General features: G+C 42.1%; 1 protein-coding gene across 3 annotated transcripts in view; it reads right to left on the bottom strand.

Moving 5' to 3' along the window:
* Positions 1–20,281, bottom strand: part of LOC125263216 (integrin alpha-L-like) — a 45,923-nt gene extending 25,642 nt beyond the window's left edge. Inside the window, exons 1-20 of one of the 3 annotated variants that reach the window (XM_048182203.1) lie at positions 20,124–20,280; positions 9,944–10,058; positions 9,753–9,847; positions 9,527–9,594; positions 9,223–9,337; positions 8,806–8,936; positions 8,562–8,704; positions 8,157–8,310; positions 6,844–6,970; positions 6,668–6,735; positions 6,459–6,588; positions 6,239–6,381; positions 5,360–5,506; positions 4,242–4,436; positions 3,419–3,549; positions 3,026–3,174; positions 2,780–2,946; positions 2,583–2,705; positions 2,335–2,404; positions 1,781–2,182 (exon numbers count right to left, since the gene is read on the bottom strand). In XM_048182203.1, the coding sequence (XP_048038160.1) occupies positions 2,378–2,404; positions 2,583–2,705; positions 2,780–2,946; positions 3,026–3,174; positions 3,419–3,549; positions 4,242–4,436; positions 5,360–5,506; positions 6,239–6,381; positions 6,459–6,588; positions 6,668–6,735; positions 6,844–6,970; positions 8,157–8,310; positions 8,562–8,704; positions 8,806–8,936; positions 9,223–9,337; positions 9,527–9,594; positions 9,753–9,847; positions 9,944–10,058; positions 20,124–20,217 (2,322 nt within the window). In that variant the 5' untranslated portion in view covers positions 20,218–20,280 and the 3' untranslated portion in view covers positions 1,781–2,182; positions 2,335–2,377. Of the gene's footprint in view, positions 1–1,780; positions 2,405–2,582; positions 2,706–2,779; positions 2,947–3,025; positions 3,175–3,418; positions 3,550–4,241; positions 4,437–5,359; positions 5,507–6,238; positions 6,382–6,458; positions 6,589–6,667; positions 6,736–6,843; positions 6,971–8,156; positions 8,311–8,561; positions 8,705–8,805; positions 8,937–9,222; positions 9,338–9,526; positions 9,595–9,752; positions 9,848–9,943; positions 10,059–20,123 lie in introns of those variants that run through there. The other 2 variants (XM_048182202.1, XM_048182201.1) reach the window with 2 other exon arrangements.
* Between the last annotated feature and the right edge of the window lie 3,822 nt (positions 20,282–24,103).

A 24,103-nucleotide genomic window follows, 5' to 3' on the forward strand; every position in this document is an offset into this window, starting at 1 on the left:
CAGAATTAGGTTTTATCCTATATTTAAAGATTGGAACACTGGGTCTTCATTTCTGACTTGCTGTGTTTAAGCATTTGCAAATAAGATGAGAAAGATCCATGATTTTGGTATGAGGTAAGCTTATATGAAAAGAAAATTTAAGCATTTAAGAAATGTGTTAATTGATTGCATTTTGTGTGAAAACGACATGAATTGTATTAATGGTGTGGCCACAACAGACAGATGTTCTGCTAAATGTGTTTAGAGTTTTGAAAATGTGACTACAGATTGGACAAAAGTATGTTAGCAATTGAAAAAAACTGTAAAATGACCAACAATTAGGACTTTATCCGCAACCAGTACTAACTCTGATAGAAAATCAGCGAATTCTTTGAAGTCTGCATGGTGCCCTGGAGGCCTGTATACAGTAACAAAACCAGCAACACTTGTGGCGTGGAAATCTGATTCTGATCCCTCCATGCCACAAGAGTTGCTGGTTTTGTTCATATGAGGCTTGTGTTTATAACAGAAACTTTGAGGGCTAGACTCATTTAAAGTAATGTAATCATCTGGTTTTAGCCAGGTTTCTGTCAAACACAGCACATCTAGTTTATAATCTGTGATCATATCTTTTACAATAAGTTCTTTTGAAGAAAAGAATATAATATTTAGCAACCCCAGCTTTATCATTTGTTCATCTTTATTATATCTGTTTTTTATTTGTTGAACATCACTTAAATTTTTATCCTTAAATAGGTTTGGGAGTTTTTTGTATTTACTATTTCAGGGAACAGACACAGTCACTATGTGATGATATCTAGGTGAAAGAGCTCTATGTGATGGGATTTTTCTGACTTCTGTGATTTGAGACAGCTAGCAGACGATCGGTTTAGCCAGTTTGTCTGCTTCCTGACCTGGGCCCCAATTAGTCAAGGTTCATCTCTAAGACTATGTGCCATATTAGAGAGAAGAGCGGCACCAGCCCAGGAGGGATAAATAATCTCTGTTGAAATCTCTTTTTAACAGAGCAGGTCTTCCCCCAAAAAACTTTTCCAATTGTCCATGAACCCTATATTATTCTACAGACACCACTTAGACAGCCAGCCATTGAGTGATGATAGTCTGCTAAGTATCTCATCACTCCGGTGAACACGGAGGGGGCCAGAGCATATTACAGTGTCTGACATCATACTTGTGAGTTCACACACCTCTTTAATGTTAATTTTAGTGATCTCCGGCTGGTGAAGTCAGACACCATTAGTGTGACATGAATAATAATCTTAGAGTATTTGCAATTAGCATTAGCCAGCACTTTTAAATTTGCTTTGATGTCAGGTGCTCTGGCTCCCGGCAAACATGTGACTGTGGTGTCTGGTGTCTCTATTTTCACGTTCCATGTAATAGAATGGCCAATAACTAGGGCACTTTCAAAAGGATTCTCAGTGGGTGTGTCACTGAGTGGGGAGAACCTGTTTGATGTTCTAATCTTCTCCATCAGCCTGAATATTTCCCTGCATTTATCACATGCAATACCCTCATCATTGACAGAGAAAGATATGCTAAACATGTGGCAGGCAGTGCAATTGAAATTAAAAGGAGAGGATGACATGACTCACATTTTTTTTTTTTTTGACTGATTCCAGCTTACCACGGTTGTTTGATAAATTAATAAAAAAAGGAGCATGCAAGAGAAAAAAGACTGTATGCACAGATGACAACTTAACAGGCTGGCGAAATGTTAACATGTTGTCCTATTAATAGCTATTTTAGATTAAAAGCTAGCAAGAAGCAGGGGACGAAATGATGATAAAAATAGCAAAGTTTATTGAATAATCTTAATTGCGTATATCTCAATGCTCAGAATTCTCCTGGCCAGTACAATTCCAACAAGTGTTATTATATTAAGGGAAAAACAATGGAAAATTACTGCTTCACAACATCGTCCTGTGACGTTTAAAACCTTGAAATGGAAACATTCTCTTATCATCCTACCATGAAGACAAACATCCTTTTAAACCACACAATTGTAACACTTAAACAGCAATAGATGAATAAATGAATGACAACTACATAAATGACTAATGATTATAAATGATTACAAAATTAAATCATATAAAAAACAGAGTAAATAAAACTGTATGTATGATTGATTATAGGATGCTATTGAAAATCTTCAGATCCTTCAACCACTGATGTGCTGTTCCTGCAGACCGAATGCAGAATCTTCATTACATTCTCATGTTTTATTACAACAGGAAAAAATAAAAGCTGATGAAGGATGGCAGAATTCAGAAGCATTTACAATCATATTTCACATTAATATCATTCTGGATTTATTTTTCAGTTGTTTCTCACGTAAACTGAAGTTCAGCTTCAGATCGGCCACACAGCTGTTGTTTCAATTACAGTTCCTTTGAAATGGCACCTAGTCACATACAAAACAGAAACTTTTGAAGAGCTTTTGAATGTTCCAGGAACTTTATACAGTGAATCTGAAGGCTCTTAATAGTTGACTGATATTGATCTAATATTTCTGGGCAAAGAGAGACATGAATTTAACAAGCCTATAGTGTATAAATAGAGATGTCTGAAGCTCAGCTCACCTCGACATACTCCTTCGTCCTGCTGTGGATGTCAAGAATAGCCATGGAGCTTTCAGAAAACGTCTTGGTTTGTGAGAAATTAATTTGTATCTTCAGAGGAGACACTGTGTCGGTAGTGCAGCGCTAAAACAAACACAACGTTTGCTGTCAAACTGAAGCTGCCATGATTGGCTGAATCTATGATAGATGAAATGTACCTTCATGAAAATGGGGAAGCTGAAACAGGAGGTCCCAGAATCCAGCAGGACGAACTGCTGCAGAGTCTTGGATGACAAATCATTCTGAACGAAGAATCCTCGATTGATTCCTCTCATCACGTCCACATTCAGGTTCAGAGACACAGTCAGGTTCTTCTTGAGAGATCCTGAGAGACATGAGAAGGTAAGATATGGAGGCCATGCTCTTCATGTGACAGAAACTCTTTGAGATGTCATTGACGTTACCGCTGCTACTGGTCCGCTCGGCCACCGTCAAACACGAAGTGAGATTAAACGCGTTTAACTCTTTGTCACTCGGGCATTCAAAGTTGGTCAGACTGATTTCACTGGGACTGAAACTGAGCTGTGCAGATACAGACATCACAGGACGAGCCCTGAGAAGAGAGAGAAAAGAGTAAACAGTTAATGATACAGTGAGACTAACTGGGCCTTGAAAAACTTGACCAACTCAAGCTGATAGTTTACTAAAATCATTACATTTATTCTCCAAAAACAGTTGAAAACTGGCCACTGATGTGACTGTACTCAAACAGAGCCAGAGTTCATAAATGACACCTTGTGTTGAGACTATGAGAGAATCTTTACATTATTCTGTAAATGAGTGGTAAAAAGTCCTACTTGAGCAGCACAATCCCTCCTTGTGCTCCGATCACGACATCTGTCAGATTATCATAGCTCATGTCCATCTGACCGGACAGAGACACTCCAAACTGCTTCAGACCGGGCAGAACCGACCGCGCTGGGATCCGCTAAACACACACACACACACACACACACACACACACACACACACACACACACACACACACACACACACACAGGTCAGTCAGAGTGGTGTCACCTGTTCTTCTTGTTCTTTGCTCCCTTTATATTGTGCCCCCTTTTTGCCAGTTTGTTAAACTTATGTGCCTACTTGTGTGTTCCTTATTGTGCTGTCGTGTTCTTCTGTTTGCTACCTTCCTAAAGTTTGTGTCTGGATACCTTGTCTTGTGTCTACTGTTTCTCCTGTTCGTTCCAGTTCCTACCAGTTAAGCAGCAAGAATGGTGCAGTGCCTGATCGTGCCCATGAGTTTATCTACGTGTGCTGTGTGATCCTGTCTGGCTCTCGCTGTATCTATTGGTCTCGTGCTGCACACCAACCAAGGCACCAGCCTGTTCACATCCTGGACTGTTCTCAGCAGCCAGTCTCTCAGCCTGCCTGTCATTGAGTCTCATCCCTTCCTATTGTTTGGACTGTGGTCACCTCATCACCCTCAAAATCTTGTCTTAAGTCTTGTCTTGTAATAAACCTGTAACACTCATCCTGCGCTTGAGTCCTCCCTCATAGATCCCTGACAATGTCTGTCTGTTTGTCTGTGAACATTTGTCTCGTCTGGGATTCTGGGTTAAGCTGGACACAAACACAGTGTTTGGGATTGAGGGAACTAAAGCAAAGTCTCACCTGAGCGTGTTCGGGGTTTATTCCACATGTCTTGTCGCCCAGGTAGATGTAGACGACTCCCTCACCATCATTCTCAAGTGGTGCTCCGACTGCCACATCTGACAGGCTGTCTCCATTCAGGTCCTTTAGTGAAGCCAAAGATGCTGCAAATCTGCCTGTGTTTGACTCACTCACGTTCAGTGTCTTCTGAAAATACTACAGAGAGAGAAAGAGAACTTAATCTTCATTCATCGGCACATGACCAACGCAAATACAATGTATTTCCATGACTTTCATGTGATAGAACGGCATCAGGAACCTATTACAATGGCAATCCCAATGGAGTAAAGCAATTGTGATGACTAGCAAACGTCCAGTCACAGGCCCTGAACATAAGTTCACCCCAAAATGAAAATTCTGTCATTAATTACTCACCCTCGTGTAGTTCCACACCTGTAAGACTTTCGTTCATCTTCTGAACGCAAATGAAGATCTTTTTGATGACAGAATGCTGTCAGATTTCCTTCCATTGACTGCCTTTGTAACTACCAAATTTACACCTCATAACTTCATAGAGAGATTGGAAAAGTAATCCATATGTGTTTACTCGAATGTAAACATTGAGTAGTGAACATGAGCAGAAGCTCACCCTGCTTCACGTGCGAGAACAAACCTCTTCTGGAAGCTCAAACGTGCTGCGTAACACAAGCATGAACCTCAGTGGTTATGCAGCACGTTTGAGCTTCCGGAAGAGGTTTGTTCTTGTGCATTATTCAGGTTCGGTTGAGCTTTTGCTCATGTTCGCTAATCAATGTTTACATGCGGGTAAAAGCCTAAATTAAATCTGTTCATCATAACAAGCAAATGATTCTCTTTCAAAAATTTGGACTAAACTGCTCGATTCATATGGATTAGTTTCCTGATCTCTTTTTTGAAGTGTCAAATTGGTAGTTACAAAGGCAGTCAATGGAGGGAAATCTGACAGCATTCTGTCATTAAAAATATCTTAATTTGTGTTCTGAAGATGAACAAAAGCCTTACGGGTGTGGAACGACATGAGGGTGAGTAATTAATGACAGAAATTTAATTCTGGGGTGACCAGAAGGACCCCTTAAAGACTGTTGTGAATCTGTCCATACCTCCTCTGATAAAGCATAGACGTACAGCCTCCCTTCTGCCCTCAGCTGAGACTGATGAAATAACGGAGCTCCGACCAGAAGGAAATCTGAGTCTCCATCCGAGTCCAGATCCAACACACTCAGAGACGCTCCGAAATATGATCCAATCTGATGACAAAAATCAATCAAAATGAATGTAATTGTATACTAGCATATGGTCTTTATAGCCTAATGTTCACAGAAGAAATATGAAAACATGTTCCTCTAACACTAAAATATTACAGCTGCTACAGTAGGTGTAAGGGTGTTGTCACAGATCCCTTGTTCCCTGGACTCAATTTCCCATCATCCTCCTGTTTCCACACCTGCACTCACTTCCCTCGTCATCTCCCCATCATCACGGATCACCTGCACCTGGACTCTATCATCTTCACTCCCTTTATATTGCACTCACTCCCTTCACTCCTTGTCCGTTCTGAATGTTGTGTTTAGCGTACGTTTGGTGTTTCCTGCCTTTGTTGTTTGAAGTAAAGTATATATTTGTGGAAATCCATATCTGCCTCAGCTCTACACCAGCTACACGTAACAGGTGTTGCTAGGTGATTGATAGGATGTTCTCAGTAATTTGTTGAGTGTTTATAAGTGGTTTCTAGGGAGTTCCTAGAGCTTTGTAAAGATGTTTCTATGTGGTTGCTTAGCAGTTGCCACTAGGTGTTGCTAGGTGGTTGCTAGGCAGGTACTACGTGGTAAGTAGGTGGCTGCTGAGATTTTCTAGATGTTTGCAGTGGTTTTGCAGGAGTGTTTCTAAGTGGTTGCTTCTTGGTGGACTGTAGGATTTGGGAAGCTCTGCTCTCACCAGTGGAGTGTTAATATCATGTCAGAGGGTTCTTCTTCACTAACTTGTTCTCCGGTGATGTTCCCCGTCACTGTCCATGCGCCTTCATTCTTGGTGAAGAGGGTAACCAGACCCGTGTGTTCGGCCCGCGGCGCCCCAGAGAACAGAAGAGAGACGCCGCCTCTCATTCCCATCACAGCAGAGTAACCTGAACATCATCAGCATCATTAAAACATGCACAGACTCTTCACATCAGACCAGGAAGGAGCAAAAGCTTCAACATACCCATGTATGAGTCTTTACTGACAGCTGGATCCTTAATCTCCGTCTCTTTGAATCCAGATCCTGATCCCGTCACTTCATACAGAGATCCACGCCAGTCATTAGATCCACCCGAACCCACAATCACAGAGTCCTGAAACAAACGCAGCAATCTCAGCTTCAGTCTCAGCCTACTGACATATCACATATGTGATTTATGGCATATTTCTGACCTTGTGGTAGAGGACACTGAATCCACTTTGTGATAACTCTTTCTGTCCGTATTTGCTGTCCTTTGACCCTGAAACCACAGAAGGAAAACTCTTAAAATCATCTGTGGATTCTTCATTAGCTGCTTTTATTTAACACGTTACACAGTATGTCCATTTTATTTATGCTTGCATTTTACCTTCAATCTTTTTTTGCAGGTTGTCAAGAAGTCCTTCGAGTCCACTGTAGTCTTGAATGTAGAAGGTGTTTTTTGGTTTTGGTTCTGAAGCCAGTTGAGTGAGTCCGGTTAAGTTAACCTTTCCCACCTGATAGGCAAGGCAAGGTCATTTATATAGCACATTTCATACACAATGGTAATTCAAAGTGCTTTACATGAAAAGGAAACAAATACAGAAGAATAAAAATGGAATGAACAGAAAACAAATATATGAGCCCTAATTGCCTGAATCACTATCGGGGTTCCCCTGTCTGATGTGGAAGAGACAGAGTCAGGTTCATGGTGTCACTGAATCTGACCTTATCCAGTGCTTCACACTCCCTGTAGGAGTATCTCTACACAGATACACCACTTTTGTGTCCCTGTATTGGAGTGCGTTCGATGCGCTGCCTGCCATTAGCAGCTCCCAGCGACTTCTTATACTATCAAAACTATATGATCATAAATATCATAAAGCCAGTATAATTAATGTACCTCCCTGTCCACCTGCCAGGAAGGTAAACAAAAACATCCTTAAATCTGACAGTGCAAAAACACTTTTAATAACATGTGAACTGAAACAACTCAATAAGTCCTCACGGAGGAGCTCCGGGAGCATAAAAGGAGGAGCGACGACCGTGAAGGACGAGAGAGGACCAGGCCTGGACTTTATTTTATGTTTTATTATGTTTGTGTGGCGAGGGTCTCTCCTCCTTCTTCCCGTAGATACGAACTGTGTTACATTGGTGGCAAAACCCGAGAAGAAGGAGGTGGGAACCGGCGAACGTTGAAACAAACTTTAATATAAAATAAACAAAGAACAAAACGAAAGTAATGCCGGCAGACCCTCGCGGACGTCTGCCGGCCACACGCGGTCGTCACTCCTCCTTTTATGCTCCTGGAGCTCCTCCGTGAGAGACTCAAGGCCGGTGCGCCTCCCAGGTGATGCTCGTTATCACTCGCGTCACCGGCCTCGCGCCGTTCCCTCACGGCTCTTGCCCGCCCTGCTCGTCACAATGGACTACTAATCTGTGGATAATTTAGTACTTGTAGTACTTGTCACTTAAAGCTGAAGTGGTCAGTCAAACAGGGTCAGTCTCGCCCCAAACTCACATGAGTCAGAAGTTGACATGTCAGACAGCTCAAACAAACCAATGCTTTGAAAGCGTTCACAGTGTTTCACTCTTCAGGAATCAAACTGACTGACTCACAGTGACTCTGAACATGAAACTGACACACCGCAAACTATCTGAACATGAATGAAAATGACCAGCTTGAGCTGTAAGGAAACTCACCCCAATGATGTAGCGGAGGATATTTTGCTCATCACATGTTTTAAGGATGATATTTTCAGCATCTGGATCAGTGGGGTCTCCATCTGTGATGATCACCAGGGCTTTCTGAGCGCTGAGATCGGCTCCAGATGACGGATTATTCAGGAGAGTGGTTCTGGTGATTTAATAAATCAGAAATGATGACATATGAATATTTGATCAGTGTCATCATGCCTCTGTAGTTTCTACACCAGTGTGTTTTAATTTCTAATTTAAAGAATGACAAAGTCCAACTTTAATGTGTTTATCAGACCAGAACAAAAGAGAAAAACTACAGAAAGAGCCATCATTGTGTGCATTTCAAGACTTTTCCTCTTAAAGTGTAAATTCAGTGATCATTCATAAACAAATGAAGGTTTCACTCACAAGGCATATTTGATTGCTCTGCGTGTACTTGTGAGAGCTTTCATGTGTTTCTCTTTCATGAGTTTCTCTTCAGCGGAGCCGTTCTGATAGTCATTGAAGTCAAACACAGTTCTGAATGCAGATGAAAACTGGACAGCAGCAAACTGACACACAGAGAGACAAACAACAAGCACACGTGCCGTTAACATCATTAGCAAACTATTACATGTCGATATTTCCACATTAATAGTGGTGGATTATCTACCTTTATGGAGGAGTTTGAAAGTTTTTTCATAACATCTATAATTAATTTTTTGTTCATTTCAAATTCTTTGTCTCTCATACTGGCGGATCCATCAAAGAGAAACACCAGATTGACTTCTCTCTTCGTGCATTCTGCAGAAATATCACAAGATATGGAAACACATCTGTTACGACAACTTCTTTTAGCAATCAAACCATAAATTATTGACAAGATGGCCAATAAATCCACATATTCCCCAAGTATTTAACATAATATCTTTAATCGTGTCTTTAGCCTTTAACAAAATTTTCAATAAACATCACACCAACTGAAATGTTACTAACAAAGCAACACATGGATTAAACTCTGACTGAAACAGATAAACTGCATTAAGTGCTAAAAGTGTCAGTATCAGCTGGTTTCTGTGTCTCGTCAGACCTTGGTAAGCAACAGTAAAGTTTGAGACGGCCTGTAAACCGCTGTTGAACTGGAAGCAGATGCCGTTCGGATATGAGTTTCCATCACACTCATGAGGAAGATACGGACTGCAGCTCTGAGAAATAGACACAACATCAGTAGCATCAGGAGGATCAAATCACAAAGAAGCTGAAATGAAGACTCCAGTGCTAAAATGAGGAGGAAGAGAACATTCCTGCAGTGTTTCAGTGGACACGAGTACAGAAGAGACCGTGAGCAGAAGTCAAACGCCGAAGTGAATAATGAAGGAATCTGCTGAACTTACAGTCAAGCGTCCGACAGGAGCAGACGACACAGCAGCAGACATGCCGAAGAACCGGACGCTCTCTGAGCCTGTCAATCATCACCAGAGAGATCAGACCTCAGTATGACAGGACAAACTCAAACCACGACACAGTTAGAGCAGATTAAACAGATGCACAAAGGTTTGTGTGAGACAATGGAAGTCAACAGAAAGTCCATGACAGATAGTGTGTGTGTGACGCTGATACCTGGCCAGTGCAGCGGTCTGCAGGAACGCAGATCTACTGTGCAGCTGTAAATTTCACCTGCTGAGTTTCTTTTTAATGGGGCTCCAACGATGATCCTGCCAAAAACACGCTCACAATCAATCAGACAGTCAGAAAACACCTAGCAACCACACAGAACACCCTAGCAACCAGTGTGTGTGTGTTTCACTCACTGTTTCCTGTTTTCAAACTCAGACTGATAAACGCTGTAACCAAAGAAATCTTCTGCCGCGCCGTTAAATCTCAGTGGATGTTCAGTGTCGATATTGAAGGCCTCTGAAAGAGACGCTGGAGAAGTGAGAGAGACTGTTGAGACATCACGAGATGTTTGTGAGACGTCAGTCTTTATTAAAGATGCACTATGAAAGCCAAAGTTTCTCATCTACTGAGTATAAGTATAAATTTGGTAGGTTTGCTATTGCAGCAGGTCAGAAGGAAGAGTCCAGGACATGAGAGAGATTTTCTGAGCCCTGGATGTAAACAGTTCTTGAAGGGTGGACAGCAGAGGTACACGAATCCTCTCGGCACTCCAGATGTTGAACCTCCTCAGAAGCACCAGCTCTGGAGTCTGTGATTGTGCCGCTTCTCTTCCGTCTCTCAGGACCTGAAGAAGCACCATCACACACTCCAGTGCTGGATTCTCCTCACGTCCACAATCATCTGCACTGCTTTGAGTGTGTTCAGCTGCAGTTTATGACCAGATGACCAGCTTCACCAGGACAAACCAGCCTACCAATCTACTCCGGTTCTGGAAATTCAGTCAGTCTGTCTGTCTAATGGATCAGCATCATTCATCTGCAGTCTGGCATTAAGGAAACAATCTCAATGTGCAGCAACACCAAGAGAAAAGAGCAGTGTGTGTGTATGTGTGTACCTACTTAACCATCTTTAGATGACACATTTGAGCTAATACTGACAAATCCTCCATTTGATAACATCCTTATTTGTAAAAAATGTATTTATTTATTTATTTTTTTATTGTAAAAATGCAAAAGGCTTTCAATATATAATATTGTATCCACTTATTTTAGCTGTACAAAAACAGTCTGTTAAAGGCACACTATGTAAGTTTTCACTGCCAGAGGTCACATTTTCAAAATAATGTGAAGTTTTTTTGATAACTTTTTGAGTTATCTTTTTATATTAACTCAGTTAAGTTGTATTTACCTAGAATTTTAAGTATATTCAGCTTGACAAATGTAGTTATTTGAACTTATAAAGTTTAGTTGGAGAAACTTTACCAAAGTAAAGTGAACTTATTTTTTTTAAGTTTTCAATACCACAGCTCATGTTTATTTAACCTAATTTGACTTATTTCTTAAACAAAAAATAAATAAATAAATAAATAAATAATTTTTATGTCAGTTGTAAACTTCTTTTATTTCAAATGTTTCAGCCATGTTTTGTTGAGATCTGATGTTGAGATCTGATGTTAGCCACTGAAACATCAACTGCAAACAATTAAATTAAATCTCTCAAGATCTGAGCGGAGGATGATTAAACAACTCCAAAAAACAGCTTTACCAGCTTCACTGCCTGTTTTAACACTGTGTTTAGGTTGTTGTGTTAAACAGAGCAAGAAATCAGATGCTTGCTGTGTATTGATGATGTAAGCATCATAAAGTGGTTTTCTTCACTGATCACATCTGAAACCTCATCACTGATCACCAGGGTTTAGTGTTATTAGTGCCTCTAAACTTTCAGCTGATCTTGTGACACTGCAGCATTTGCTCCAGCAGTGTCACGACAACCTGATCATTTGAAGAATTAAAAAACATGCTGGACAGTAAGTTTTGAACTACGGTATCATTCAGACACACACTGACATCAAGAATCAGTGTATGACTCTCAGCAATGGTGACAATCAACAAAAAGCTTCATGCTGCAGTGCATTCTGGGTGCACCAATCAAAACTCATCCATGGCATGTATTTTAGTAGTTGTTTTGTCATCATTGTTGAGGTTTGTATGAGGAGTGTTGATGTCTAAGTGTGTCTAAATGTTTGAAATTGTTGCATAAAATATTATTTGGATATTCTCAGTTTATGCCAGTGTTAATGCGCTAGTACTTTAATCAAAGCACAAGTGTGAAAGAGTCATTTAAGAAAAGCCTTTGTACTGAAAACTTAAGTTTACCTTACTAATAAAACATTCAAACATTAAATTTGGCAAGTTGAACATACTATATTATTCTACGAAAAGGCCACTTAACTGAGTCGTTGCAAAAAAAAATAACTTAAAAAGTTAGGCTGACTAAATTAATTTTTAGAATATTAATTTTTTTACAGTGCACAGATGAGGTAATGAAGACGTTTTTGTATTATATGTACGTTTGATCACACTATTTTATGTCATCATAATAAATTTGCTGCAATGAACGTGAAATGTGACGCTATATTAGCCTGTTACTGATATGTGACTATTTGTCAAATGATTTGGTGGGTTAATGCTGCGCAGCTTTATGTGTTTGAAACAATCATACTAAAAGTACATTTGAACGAACCCACAGTATTTGCAAGTAATGGCTAAATATTTTTGTGCAACACATACTGTATTTAGTTTCACTGCCATATCCGTGGTCACCAGACTCGATGAAAAATGTTACTGAAGTTCAAACAAAGTGCAATATAACTGTATGTGTGATTTCATCATCATAACCCACAGAATTATGTCCAAATTTGTCACGAAGCTGTCTCCATCTCAAAAAAGCCACGCCAATATTGATCCTTGTTTTATTTCTCCATTTGTTCCAAAACCTGCTTGCCTTAGTTGATCTACAATTATATTTTTTGGGGGGGATTTTCTGTCCCCTCCAATGAATAATCTTGATCCATGATGACTGAACGACACAACAGCAGTGTGCTAGATGCTGTATAACCAGCACTTTCGCATTTCCACATGAGTAACCATAGTTTCTACAAGCGGAAACCGGGGATAGCGTGGATATTACGTCATTGATAGGCGACAATGACAAGGGACGAGCCATTATTTAACATTGGAATTCCTCTGGATTTACAAATCCTTGGGAACTTTTGGGATAATGTAAGTACACAGCGACATGAAATATATCACACTGTGTAAGTGGTTTTTGGATATTTTATTACAAAAATCTTACATAATGTGCCTTTAAGTTGAACTGGTATTTGGTATCATATTATTTTAATTACATTTATTATCATAAACACATTGGCACTATTCTTCTAGTTATTTGTACAGTCTCGCCCATTCACAGGAAACTGCTTGCTTCTGCATGGATAGAAAACGTCTCAGATTACGTCTGTAACCCTGGTTCCCTGAATAAGGGAACGAGACGCTGCGTAGTCGCTTTGGGAACGCCTCTGCGTGATTACGTCTTGAAGCACTCGTGCAATCGAACCAATAGTGTGACGGGACATCAGAGCGGGTGACGTCACGGACCAGGAAACTATAAATCACTCCTGAGAACAAAGAATGCCAGCTTCTGATATGGCTGAAGCAAGCGCTCACAGGTGCGCAGGGAGTATGGCTAAGCTGCGCAGCATCTTGTTCCCTTATTCAGGGAACCAGGGTTACAGACGTAATCCGAGACATTTTCTATCCATGCAGAAGCAAGCAGTTTCCTGTGAATGGGCGAGACTGTACAAATAACTAGAAGAATAGGCCCTGGGACATTCGGGGGGACCTTGGGTATATCCCCAGGTCTAGAATGTAAGAAAGCTTTGACCATTCCAGGTGCAAATTCTAGACATGACGGAGCAACAGAAAGTGCTTGCAGATCTCCAATTCTCTTGAGAGATGAAATGGCTAGTAGAAATATTGTCTTCAGAGTGAGGAACTTCTCAGATACTTCCTCTAATGGTTCGAAGGGGGCCGCAGCCAGTCCTTCTAATACAATAGCCAAGTCCCAGGACGGGGATCTCCCGGGATTTTTCTTGGAGAAATTGCAGTACATGACTGATAGAGGAGTGGACCGGATCCACCTGAGATTGGCTACACCAAGTAGCGAACAGCTTCCACTTATATGCATACAGTTTCCTTGTGGACGGAGCTCTGGAGTGGAGTATGGTCTCCACAACCTCAGTTGGGAGACCGGATTCTATGAGCTCGGCCCCCTCAGAGGCCAAGCCCACAGTTTCCATAACTCCGGGCGGGGGTGAGTTATCGCGCCACCCGCTTGAGACAGAAGGTCCTGCCTGATTAGGATCTCCATGGGGGAGCCGTCTAGAAGAGACACTAGGTCCATAAACCATATTCGGGTTGGCCAGAACGGGGGCTACCAATATGAGACGGACCCCGTCCCGCCGAACCCTCTCCAGAACTCCGGGGAGCAGAGCAATCGGGGGAAATGCGTACAGACGCAACCTCGGCCACGTCTGTACCATGGCATCCAACCGCAGGGGCTGGTTGAGTTAGTGAATACTACAGCGGGCAATGAGACGTCTCTTTCAAGGCAAATAAGTCAACTTCTGCGTGACCGAGTTCCTTCCATATCAGCTCCACCACCTCAGGGTGGAGTCTCCAGTCCCCGGGCCTCGGCCCCTGCCTCGACAGGATGTCTGCCCCCACATTTTGATGCCCTGGGATGTAAGCTGCTCTCAGGGAGAGGAGCTTCCCCTGGGACCACAGGAGGATCTGATGGACTAATTTGTACAGCTGACGAGACCTCAGATCCCCCTGATGGTTGATATAGGAGACCACCGACATGTTGTCTGTGCGGACTAACACGTGGTGGCCCCTCAGGTCTGGGAGGAAATATTTGAGTGCTCGAAATACCGCCATCATTTCCAGCCGATTTAGCGTGGATTTTTTCCAGCCCAAAGACCCTGAGCCGAGCGACCACTCATGATCGCCCCCCAGCCTGTGAGAGACGCGTCCGTCGTTAACATTACACGATGACAAGGAGCTCCCAACACAGGACCCTGGGACAGGAACCAGGGCTTCTTCCACATGGCTAAGGCACGAAGGCATCGCCGCGTGACCTTGATCATGCGGAAAGGATTTCCCTTCGGAGAAAACCCCCTGGTCCTGAGCCACCACTGTAAGGGTCTCATGTGCAGCAGGCCAAAAGGTATCACGTTGGACGCAGCTACCATCAGACCCAACAGTTTCTGGAACTGTTTTACAGTGAGTGACTGGCCTAACTTCACCCCTTTCACGGTTGAGAGAATGGAATTCACCCGAGCAGGAGAGACAAATGTGCCTGCATCGTAGTGGAATCCCAGACTACCCCTAGATAGTTGGTAGTTTGAGCCGGTAGAAGCACACTCTTCTTGGCGTTGAGTCTCAACCCTAACCTTCTCATATGTGACAGAACTACATCTTGATGTTGAACTGCTTGTTGCTCTGATTGAGCTAGAATCAACCCATCGTCGATATAATTGAGCACGCGGAGCCAGTGCTGCATCCACGCACTTCGTGAAGGTGCGGGGTGAAAGAGATAGGCCGAACGGAAGAACCCTGTATTGATAAGCTTCGCCCCCGAAAGCAAACCTGAGGAACTTCCTGTGAGAAGGATAGATGGATACATGAAAGTAAGCGTTTTTCAGATCTATTGTCACAAACCAGTCCTCGGACCTGATCTGTGTGGTGATCTGTTTGAGTGTAAGCATCTTGAACTTGAGTTTTTGTACTGAGCGATTTAGCATACGTAAATCTAGTCAAGTCAAGTCAAGTCACCTTTATTTATATAGCGCTTTTTACAATGCAGATTGTATCAAAGCAGCTTTACATTGATAACTGGTACATAGTTTTTGCTGCACAGCAGCTCTTCAAGAATAGTGTCAATGCAGGCAGATCAAAGCACTGTTGAATAAATGTCAAGAATACTATTGAATATCAAATGTCAAGTCAAATGTCAAGTGTCCCCAACTAAGCAAGCCAAAGGCGACAGCGGCAAGGAACCCAAACTCCAACAGGTGACATCAGGTGGCAAACAAGTGGCAAATAGGTGTTAAAATGGAGAAAAAAAAACCTTGGGAGAAACCAGGCTTAGTCGGGGGGGCAGTTCTCCTCTGGTGAACAGTGCTTTGTTACAATCAGGTTCCTATCATAAATCTGATAGGATCGCAACATTCAAAGTATTTATTTCAGTTCCATCCAGTTGAGGATCGTATTCAGTCTCTAGTATGGGACGCAATCCTCCATCCTTCTTTGGAACAATGAAGTAACGGCTATAAAACCCTGACTGTTTGCTGGGAGGAGGAACCCTTTCTATAGCTCCTTTTTGCAAAAGCGTCATAACTTCTTGTTCCATAACCAGAGACTGCTGGGGGCCCACCACTGTAGGGAGGACCCCGTTGAACTGGGGCGGGCGAAACCCAAACTGTATTTTGTAACCCTTTTTTATCGTTTGCAGCACCCATTGAGAAATATTGGGAAGACGTTTCCATTCTTCCAGAAATTCTACTAAGGGAACCAGTCTCTCGAGACTGGCCTCTGGTGTTTTTTGGGCATTTGACTCGGCGCCCTGAAGCGGCGTACCGGCAGGGAACAGCCGAATCAAACGTTGACCGGCCCTCCTTGGAGGGTCGGTGGGGACCACTACGCCCTGAAGCACACGAGGTGGCAGGGTTGGCGGAACGGCCCCCTGAGGGCACCGGAGAGGGGTTAATTTTATAGATTTTAATACAGGACCCTCTCCGGGAGGGGCTGCCCTCCGAAGTCCTGTGCCATTGGCGTCAGGACTTCTTCGAAGCCTTCCTCGCGATAATGACTGTCCGCAGATCTGTCTTACCCTTGCAAGGCTTCGACTGTGTCACCCGTCCCGGTCCCCAAGCTCTTTGCGGGGGAGCACGGGCGGCGACACTCTGTTTTTGCTGCGCTCTATGCGCAGATGAGGAGCTAGTGGATGGCTGAGACTGCTCCCGCTCAGCAGCCTCGGCGGGGAGAGAGCGGCGAGGGAGGAACTTTTGAAATGCTGCCGACTGTTCTTTGGCTTCCTGGAACTTCTCGACGACTGAAGAGGCTTCGAAGAGGCCCAGGGGAGAAACTGGTGAGTCAAGGAGCACGGCTTTATTTTTATTTTTTCTGATAAATTAAGCCACAAGTGCCTCTCCGTGGCCACCAAGGCTGCCATAGACCGGCCGATCGTTTTTGCTGTCTCCTTGGTGGCACGGAGAGAGAGGTCGGCAGCTTTCCTTAACTTCTGTATCATTTCAAAACTCGCCTCACCGCTCTCATCAATCTCCCCCAGCAGGTCGGCCTGATATGCTTGTAATATCGACATCGTATGTAGACAGGCTGCCGCCTGACCTGCTGAGGCATAAGCTTTGCCCACCAGCGCTGATGTTGTACGTAATGGTCTGGTGGGCAGCGTCGGGGATTTCAGGGACGATGCAGACTCGGGCGAGAGATAGCCCACAAGCGTCTCTTCAACCCGAGGCATCGTCCCATAACCATGCTGTTTCAGCCCTATAATATTTGAGTATATCGATGTTTGCGGGCTATACACTCTATATTGAGCCGGCTTCTGCCACGACCTCGGTGTGGAGGTTGGTGAAGAACGACAATCCCCGACGCTGAGGCTGTGACCGGGCGGGGAGAAAGCGTTAATCTAGTTTACTTTTCTGGTGCGCTTCAGGTCTTTCTACTGACCAGTCGATGTTTAGTTTTGCCACCGCCCTAGTCACAACCTCCAATAGCTCCTCATAAGCTGGAGATGAGGATGGCGAGTCCTCTTCTCCAGCCTCGACGCTCACTACATCTACCTCCTCAGAGCTAGATAAGTGAAGCGCTGGTGCCTCTCTCCTGGGGGAAGTAACCGCAGTGCGTGCTTCCACAACAAAGGGAGAGACACTGGGTCTGGCGGGTGAGGGTTGAGATAAGGCTGGGCCCGTCTCCAACCCCTCCTCCAGATCCATTTATGAACCCCAGGAATGAAGTCGCCGCTGTGCTTTCTGTTATATATATATATATGCTTGGTGTAACAGAAATACTCTTGTCCTCAGACAAAGAGATATTTTATTTTGCTGTATATGTAGCAGACAGACAACACCAAATAAGACACACAATAACACAGAGCGCTTGCTGAAGACACAGGCGTTTTTTGTTCTCAGGAGTGCTTTATAGTTTCCTGGTCCGTGACGTCACCCGCTTTGATGTCCCGTCACACTATTGGTTCGATTGCACGAGTGCTTCAAGACGTAATCACGCAGAGGCGTTCCCAAAGCGACTATGCAGCGTCGATGTTCCCATAAAAGGGAAACAATAGAAATCTGTGGAATATACAGTTGCATGAAAAGTATGTGAACCACTTGCAGAATCTGTGAAAATGTGAATACTTTTAAATAAGAGAAATCATACAAAATGCATGTTATTTTTTTGTTTAGTACTGTCCTGAGTAAGATGATACATAAAAGATGTTTACATATAGTCCATGTTACGTAATGGTGGTTGAGCAAACACACGACGAGGTAAAATAAAATAAGTCTTTACTTTATAATCCACAGGGAGAAACACGGATTCCAGAGCAGAACAAACACCAACACATCACTTATCACAAACAAGACCTGACAAACAACTGAACACAGACAGGAACTTAAATACACTGACACAAACAAGCTTAACAAGTTAACAAAGGGGCGTGGTCCAATGAGTGTCCATGGTAACTGAATGTGGCGAAAAAAAGGAACATGTGACAAATGAAAATAAACAAACTGAAAGTGCACGTGAATGTGATAATGTGACAGTCCACAAGACAAAAATGAATTTATTAAAATAACCCCGTTCAAAAGTATGGGAACCACTGGTTCGGGGGGGGGGGGGGGGGGGTGAAAACATGTTTTGAATTTGAAGATCAAGGTAAATTTTACTTAATTTGTCTTCCAGGAAACATACAAGTATCTTCTGTTGCTTCCGAAGTCCAATACTAAATGGGAAAAAAAAAAACATTTTTTGGACATCATCATGTTCAAAAGTTTTCACCCCTGGCTCTTAATGAATCGTGTTTCCTTCTGGAGCATCAGTGAATGTTTGAACCTTTTTTAATAGTTGTGTTTGAGTCCCTCAGTTGTCTTCAGTGTGAAAAGATGGATCTCAAAATCATTCAGTCATTGCTGGAAAGGGTTCAAACATGCAAAAAATGCTTGAAAACTGATGAATCTGCAGGAGCTGGAGGATTTTTCTGAAGAACAGAGCTCAGTTTAACTGCTCAGGACAAACAAGAGACTCATGAACAACCATCACAAAACACACAAACAGTCGTGGATCATCAGGTAGTGACACAGTATTGAGAATCAATGGTTCACATACTTATAAATTCAGCTTTTTTTTTGTTTGTTTGTTTTCGTCATGTGCACATACTGTGTGTGTGTGTGTGTGTGTGTGTGTGTGTTACTTTATCAGCAACATAGTTCGGGTGTGGGTGCGGGCTGGAAAGATCGGTTCAACCCTAGCAATAAATTCTTATCTCTGAGTTGGCAGAGATATTCAGATGCAGTATCACTATGCAATGTAGATATATGTCGTTAAAAAGGGGCGTTTACTGTGAGGAGGCAAGGGTGGACAGTGCCTCTTCAAATATTGGATGAGAAAATAATCCAAAGTACAGAAAACAACGCAAATATTATGAAATAAGACATTAGAAAAGTGTACATATCACTCGCAAAAATGTAAGTTCTAACACAAAACTCTAAAGATGGCTGCGCGTTTAAGGTCTATTAAACTGCGCACAAGCCTGTGCGAGAGACCCAGCGTATGATAGAGTGTGTGAACAAACAGTTTCAGTTTCAGTATCTCTCATCAGCACAGAAGAGAGTGTCGCAGTTTATATGAGAGCTGGCAGAACGCTAGAATCTCTCCCAGCACAGTGAACAGCATTACAGAGGTGCAGTGTTTGTTTTTACACTGGTTATATATAATACACAGCAGCATTACGTTACTGTTCTTTTGTCAGGAGGGTGGAAACACTCGGCCGGTTCACAGAACGGGCTCTGACTGCAGAACTATTTTATGAAAGTCTCAGCAGACAGAACTGTCCGAAAGACTGTTCTCAGTTCAGTGTACTGTTAGACTAACTGGAGCACTGAATGAGATGGCAAGGCATCATAGGATCATATAGTACTTCTGGATATTGACTCATTTCTAGATGGAGTGACTGTTTCAGAAGGTCCAATCTGAGTTCACTGAAAAGAACTGGTTCATAACAATGACTTTACATTCTATCCCCTAAACCAATCCTTACAGAAGACTTTCTGTTTTGACATTTTCAAAAAACATCATTTGGTGTGATTTATAAGTCACCACACAAACACATCTAAATGAACACATACTGCTTTACATAATGTTATAATGACTCCAGACTGACACAAACTCTACAGTGAAACTGATGCATTATTAACTTTACGTATGATCTATATCTTATAAATGAATCTCTCACCCCACATGAAGAGAATCCAGCTGTGCGTCTCCATCCTGCTGTTTCTGCTGCTGGTCTGTGTGTGATTCCTGTTTATTTCATCATAGAAACTCATTTCGGATCAGAGCCAGAACTCCTCCGCTTTGGGGTCTGTAGGGAGTGTGTGTAATCTGTGGCTGTTTTCATTACACACCCAATATAATCACCATTCTAGTCACTGACCCAGATAGCATGTAGTAATCGGCCCGAGCTCAGCCCCAGCTAGAAATTTTTTGTTCTAAAAATGTTCTGAGAACATTATCATGTATTGTTCTTATAATGTTTTTAGCGGGTAGTTTTATTTTAGTTCCCAGAATGTTCTTCTAAATGTTAGGATAACATTCTCTAAAAAACATTCTAAAACTGTTTAGCGATAACATTCTTAGAACATTATTCCCTAACGTTCTTATAATGTTTTTAGCGGGTAGTTTTATTTTAGTTCCCAGAATGTTCTTCTAAATGTTAGGATAACATTCTCTAAAAAACATTCTACAAATGTTTAGCGATAACATTCTTAGAACATTATTCCCTAACGTTCTTATAATGTTTTTAGCGGGTAGTTTTATTTTAGTTCCCAGAATGTTCTTCTAAATGTTAGGATAACATTCTCTAAAAAACATTCTAAAACTGTTTAGCGATAACATTCTTAGAACATTATTCCCTAACGTTCTTATAATGTTTTTAGCGGGTAGTTTTATTTTAGTTCCCAGAATGTTCTTCTAAATGTTAGGATAACATTCTCTAAAAAACATTCTACAACTGTTTAGCGATAACATTCTTAGAACATTATTCCCTAACGTTCTTATAATGTTTTTAGCGGGTAGTTTTATTTTAGTTCCCAGAATGTTCTTCTAAATGTTAGGATAACATTCTCTAAATATAGCTGCGAGCAGCGATGGCGGGCCCAAGCCCGGTGGCACCGCCACCCCGGTGGCTTCAGGGCAACTGTGCACAGCGGGCAATAGGCATTTAAAACGGTTAAACATCAAAGGACTATGTCAAATTCGCTCCACATTTACTGCACTACAAGGTGCTGCTATAGAGCCCCTCCTCCCTGCCCATTTTCAAAGTATTACATGTGCCAAGTTTTAACATTATTCTGATGAATTTTGAAGCAAATCAGGTAAAAATAAGAGGGTGATCTCAATGTATGCTAAAAGTGACACATTTTCTGCTTCCAGTTGGTGGCGCTATTACTTTGAATCACAATAGTCACATCCATGTGATCAGCCTTGTACAACGAAGACTAAGCCGAAGTTTCATCAAAATCAATTAATGTATGCAGAAGTTATAACACTTTGTTTCCCTTTTCTTGCCATAAATTCGTTGCCTCGCCACGGCCAAACCGTTTGAGATATCCAAAATCCGTTTGCAATTAAACAACTTCAATGTGTTAGCAACAAGTTAAAAAAAGTTTGGTGTAAATTGGATAAACCCTGTAGGAGCAGTAGTATAAAATTCATAGCCTGTTTTTTCAAAAAATTAACATTCAAACCAAAATAGCTGACTTCCTGTTGGTCGGAGCTAATGAATGTAAATTAGAAAATTGTCCGGCTTGATGAGAACAATATGTGTACCGAGTTTGGTGATTGTAGGAAAAACTAACCCCCCCACTTTTGTCAAAAGGTGGCGCTACTGAGCCCCTCCACCACGCCCATTTCTATGGCTTTGTCCATGTCTACTGGTTGACAATATTGATGTGTGTGTCGAGTTTCATGCAATTTGAAGCATGTTAAGAGCCTCAAAAACACTCAAGAATATTATTACAGTTTGACCTGTTGCCATGGCAACAATATTTCAAATATCAAAAATCCTGTCATAGGTCTACATCTGCTGTGTATTGACATTACACTGATGAAGTTTGAAGCAAATCAGGTAAAAATAAGAGGGTGATCTCAAAACATTTCAAAAAGTGATACACTTCCTGCTGCCAGTTGGTGGCGCTATAACTTTGACTCACAATAGTCACATCCATGTGATCAGACTCCTATAACGAACACACTCGTGAAGTTTCATAAAGATCAATATATGTATGCAGACGTTATAACACATTTCCTGTTTCCTTTTTCTCGCCATAAATTCGTTGCCTCGCCACGGACAAACCGTTCGAGATATCAAAAATCCCCTGGCAATTTTTAATCATCAGTGTCTTGACTTCATGCTGACCGAGTTTGGTGGCGATCGGATTAATCGTCTAGGAGGAGTATATCAAATTCCAGAGCATGCGTTTTTCAAACAACCCTTAATAGCTGACTTCCTGTTGGCGTGGTGTTTAACTTAGAGCACGAAAGTTGTTCGGCCCGATGAGGTCTATATGTGTACTGAGTTTCATACTAATACGTGCAAGCGTGTTTAATATATGGACCAAATTTTCAGACTTTTTTCAAGGGGGCGCTGTCGAGCCCCCCTGCCACGCCCGGGTACCAGCCTCTCCGGCGTCCTAATGGCCGCGGATTCCAATGTGTGTGCCAATTTTCAAGAGTTTTTGAGCATGTTAAGGCCCCCAAAAAGCCCCGGAAGACGGAAAAAAAATAAAAAAAAAAAAAATAAAAAAAAAAATAATAAATATAGCTGCGAGCAGCGATGGCGGGCCCAAGCCCGGTGGCACCGCCACCCCGGTGGCTTCAGGGCAACTGTGCACAGCGGGCAATAGGCACTTAAAACGGTTAAACATCAAAGGACTATGTCAAATTCACTCCACATTTACTGCACTACAAGGTGCCACTATAGAGCCCCTCCTCCCTGCCCATTTTCAAAGGATTACATGTGCCAAGTTTTAACATTATTCTGATGAATTTTGAAGCAAATCAGGTAAAAATAAGAGGGTGATCTCAATGTATGCTGAAAGTGACACATTTTCTGCTTCCAGTTGGTGGCGCTATTACTTTGAATCACAATAGTCACATCCATGTGATCAGCCTTGTACAACGAAGACTAAGCCGAAGTTTCATCAAAATCAATTAATGTATGCAGAAGTTATAACACTTTGTTTCCCTTTTCTTGCCATAAATTCGTTGCCTCGCCACGGCCAAACCGTTTGAGATATCCAAAATCCGTTTGCAATTAAACAACTTCAATGTGTTAGCAACAAGTTAAAAAAAGTTTGGTGTAAATTGGATAAACCCTGTAGGAGCAGTAGTATAAAATTCATAGCCTGTTTTTTCAAAAAATTAACATTCAAACCAAAATAGCTGACTTCCTGTTGGTCGGAGCTAATGAATGTAAATTAGAAAATTGTCCGGCTTGATGAGAACAATATGTGTACCGAGTTTGGTGATTGTAGGAAAAACTAACCCCCCCACTTTTGTCAAAAGGTGGCGCTACTGAGCCCCTCCACCACGCCCATTTCTATGGCTTTGTCCATGTCTACTGGTTGACAATATTGATGTGTGTGTCGAGTTTCATGCAATTTGAAGCATGTTAAGAGCCTCAAAAACACTCAAGAATATTATTACAGTTTGACCTGTTGCCATGGCAACAATATTTCAAATATCAAAAATCCTGTCATAGGTCTACATCTGCTGTGTATTGACATTACACTGATGAAGTTTGAAGCAAATCAGGTAAAAATAAGAGGGTGATCTCAAAACATTTCAAAAAGTGATACACTTCCTGCTGCCAGTTGGTGGCGCTATAACTTTGACTCACAATAGTCACATCCATGTGATCAGACTCCTATAACGAACACACTCGTGAAGTTTCATAAAGATCAATATATGTATGCAGACGTTATAACACATTTCCTGTTTCCTTTTTCTCGCCATAAATTCGTTGCCTCGCCACGGCCAAACCGTTCGAGATATCAAAAATCCCCTGGCAATTTTTAATCATCAGTGTCTTGACTTCATGCTGACCGAGTTTGGTGGCGATCGGATTAATCGTCTAGGAGGAGTATATCAAATTCCAGAGCATGCGTTTTTCAAACAACCCTTAATAGCTGACTTCCTGTTGGCGTGGTGTTT

Source organism: Megalobrama amblycephala, linkage group LG2, assembly GCF_018812025.1.
Source record: "Megalobrama amblycephala isolate DHTTF-2021 linkage group LG2, ASM1881202v1, whole genome shotgun sequence".
In the NCBI taxonomy this organism is placed as follows: Eukaryota; Metazoa; Chordata; class Actinopteri; order Cypriniformes; family Xenocyprididae; genus Megalobrama; species Megalobrama amblycephala.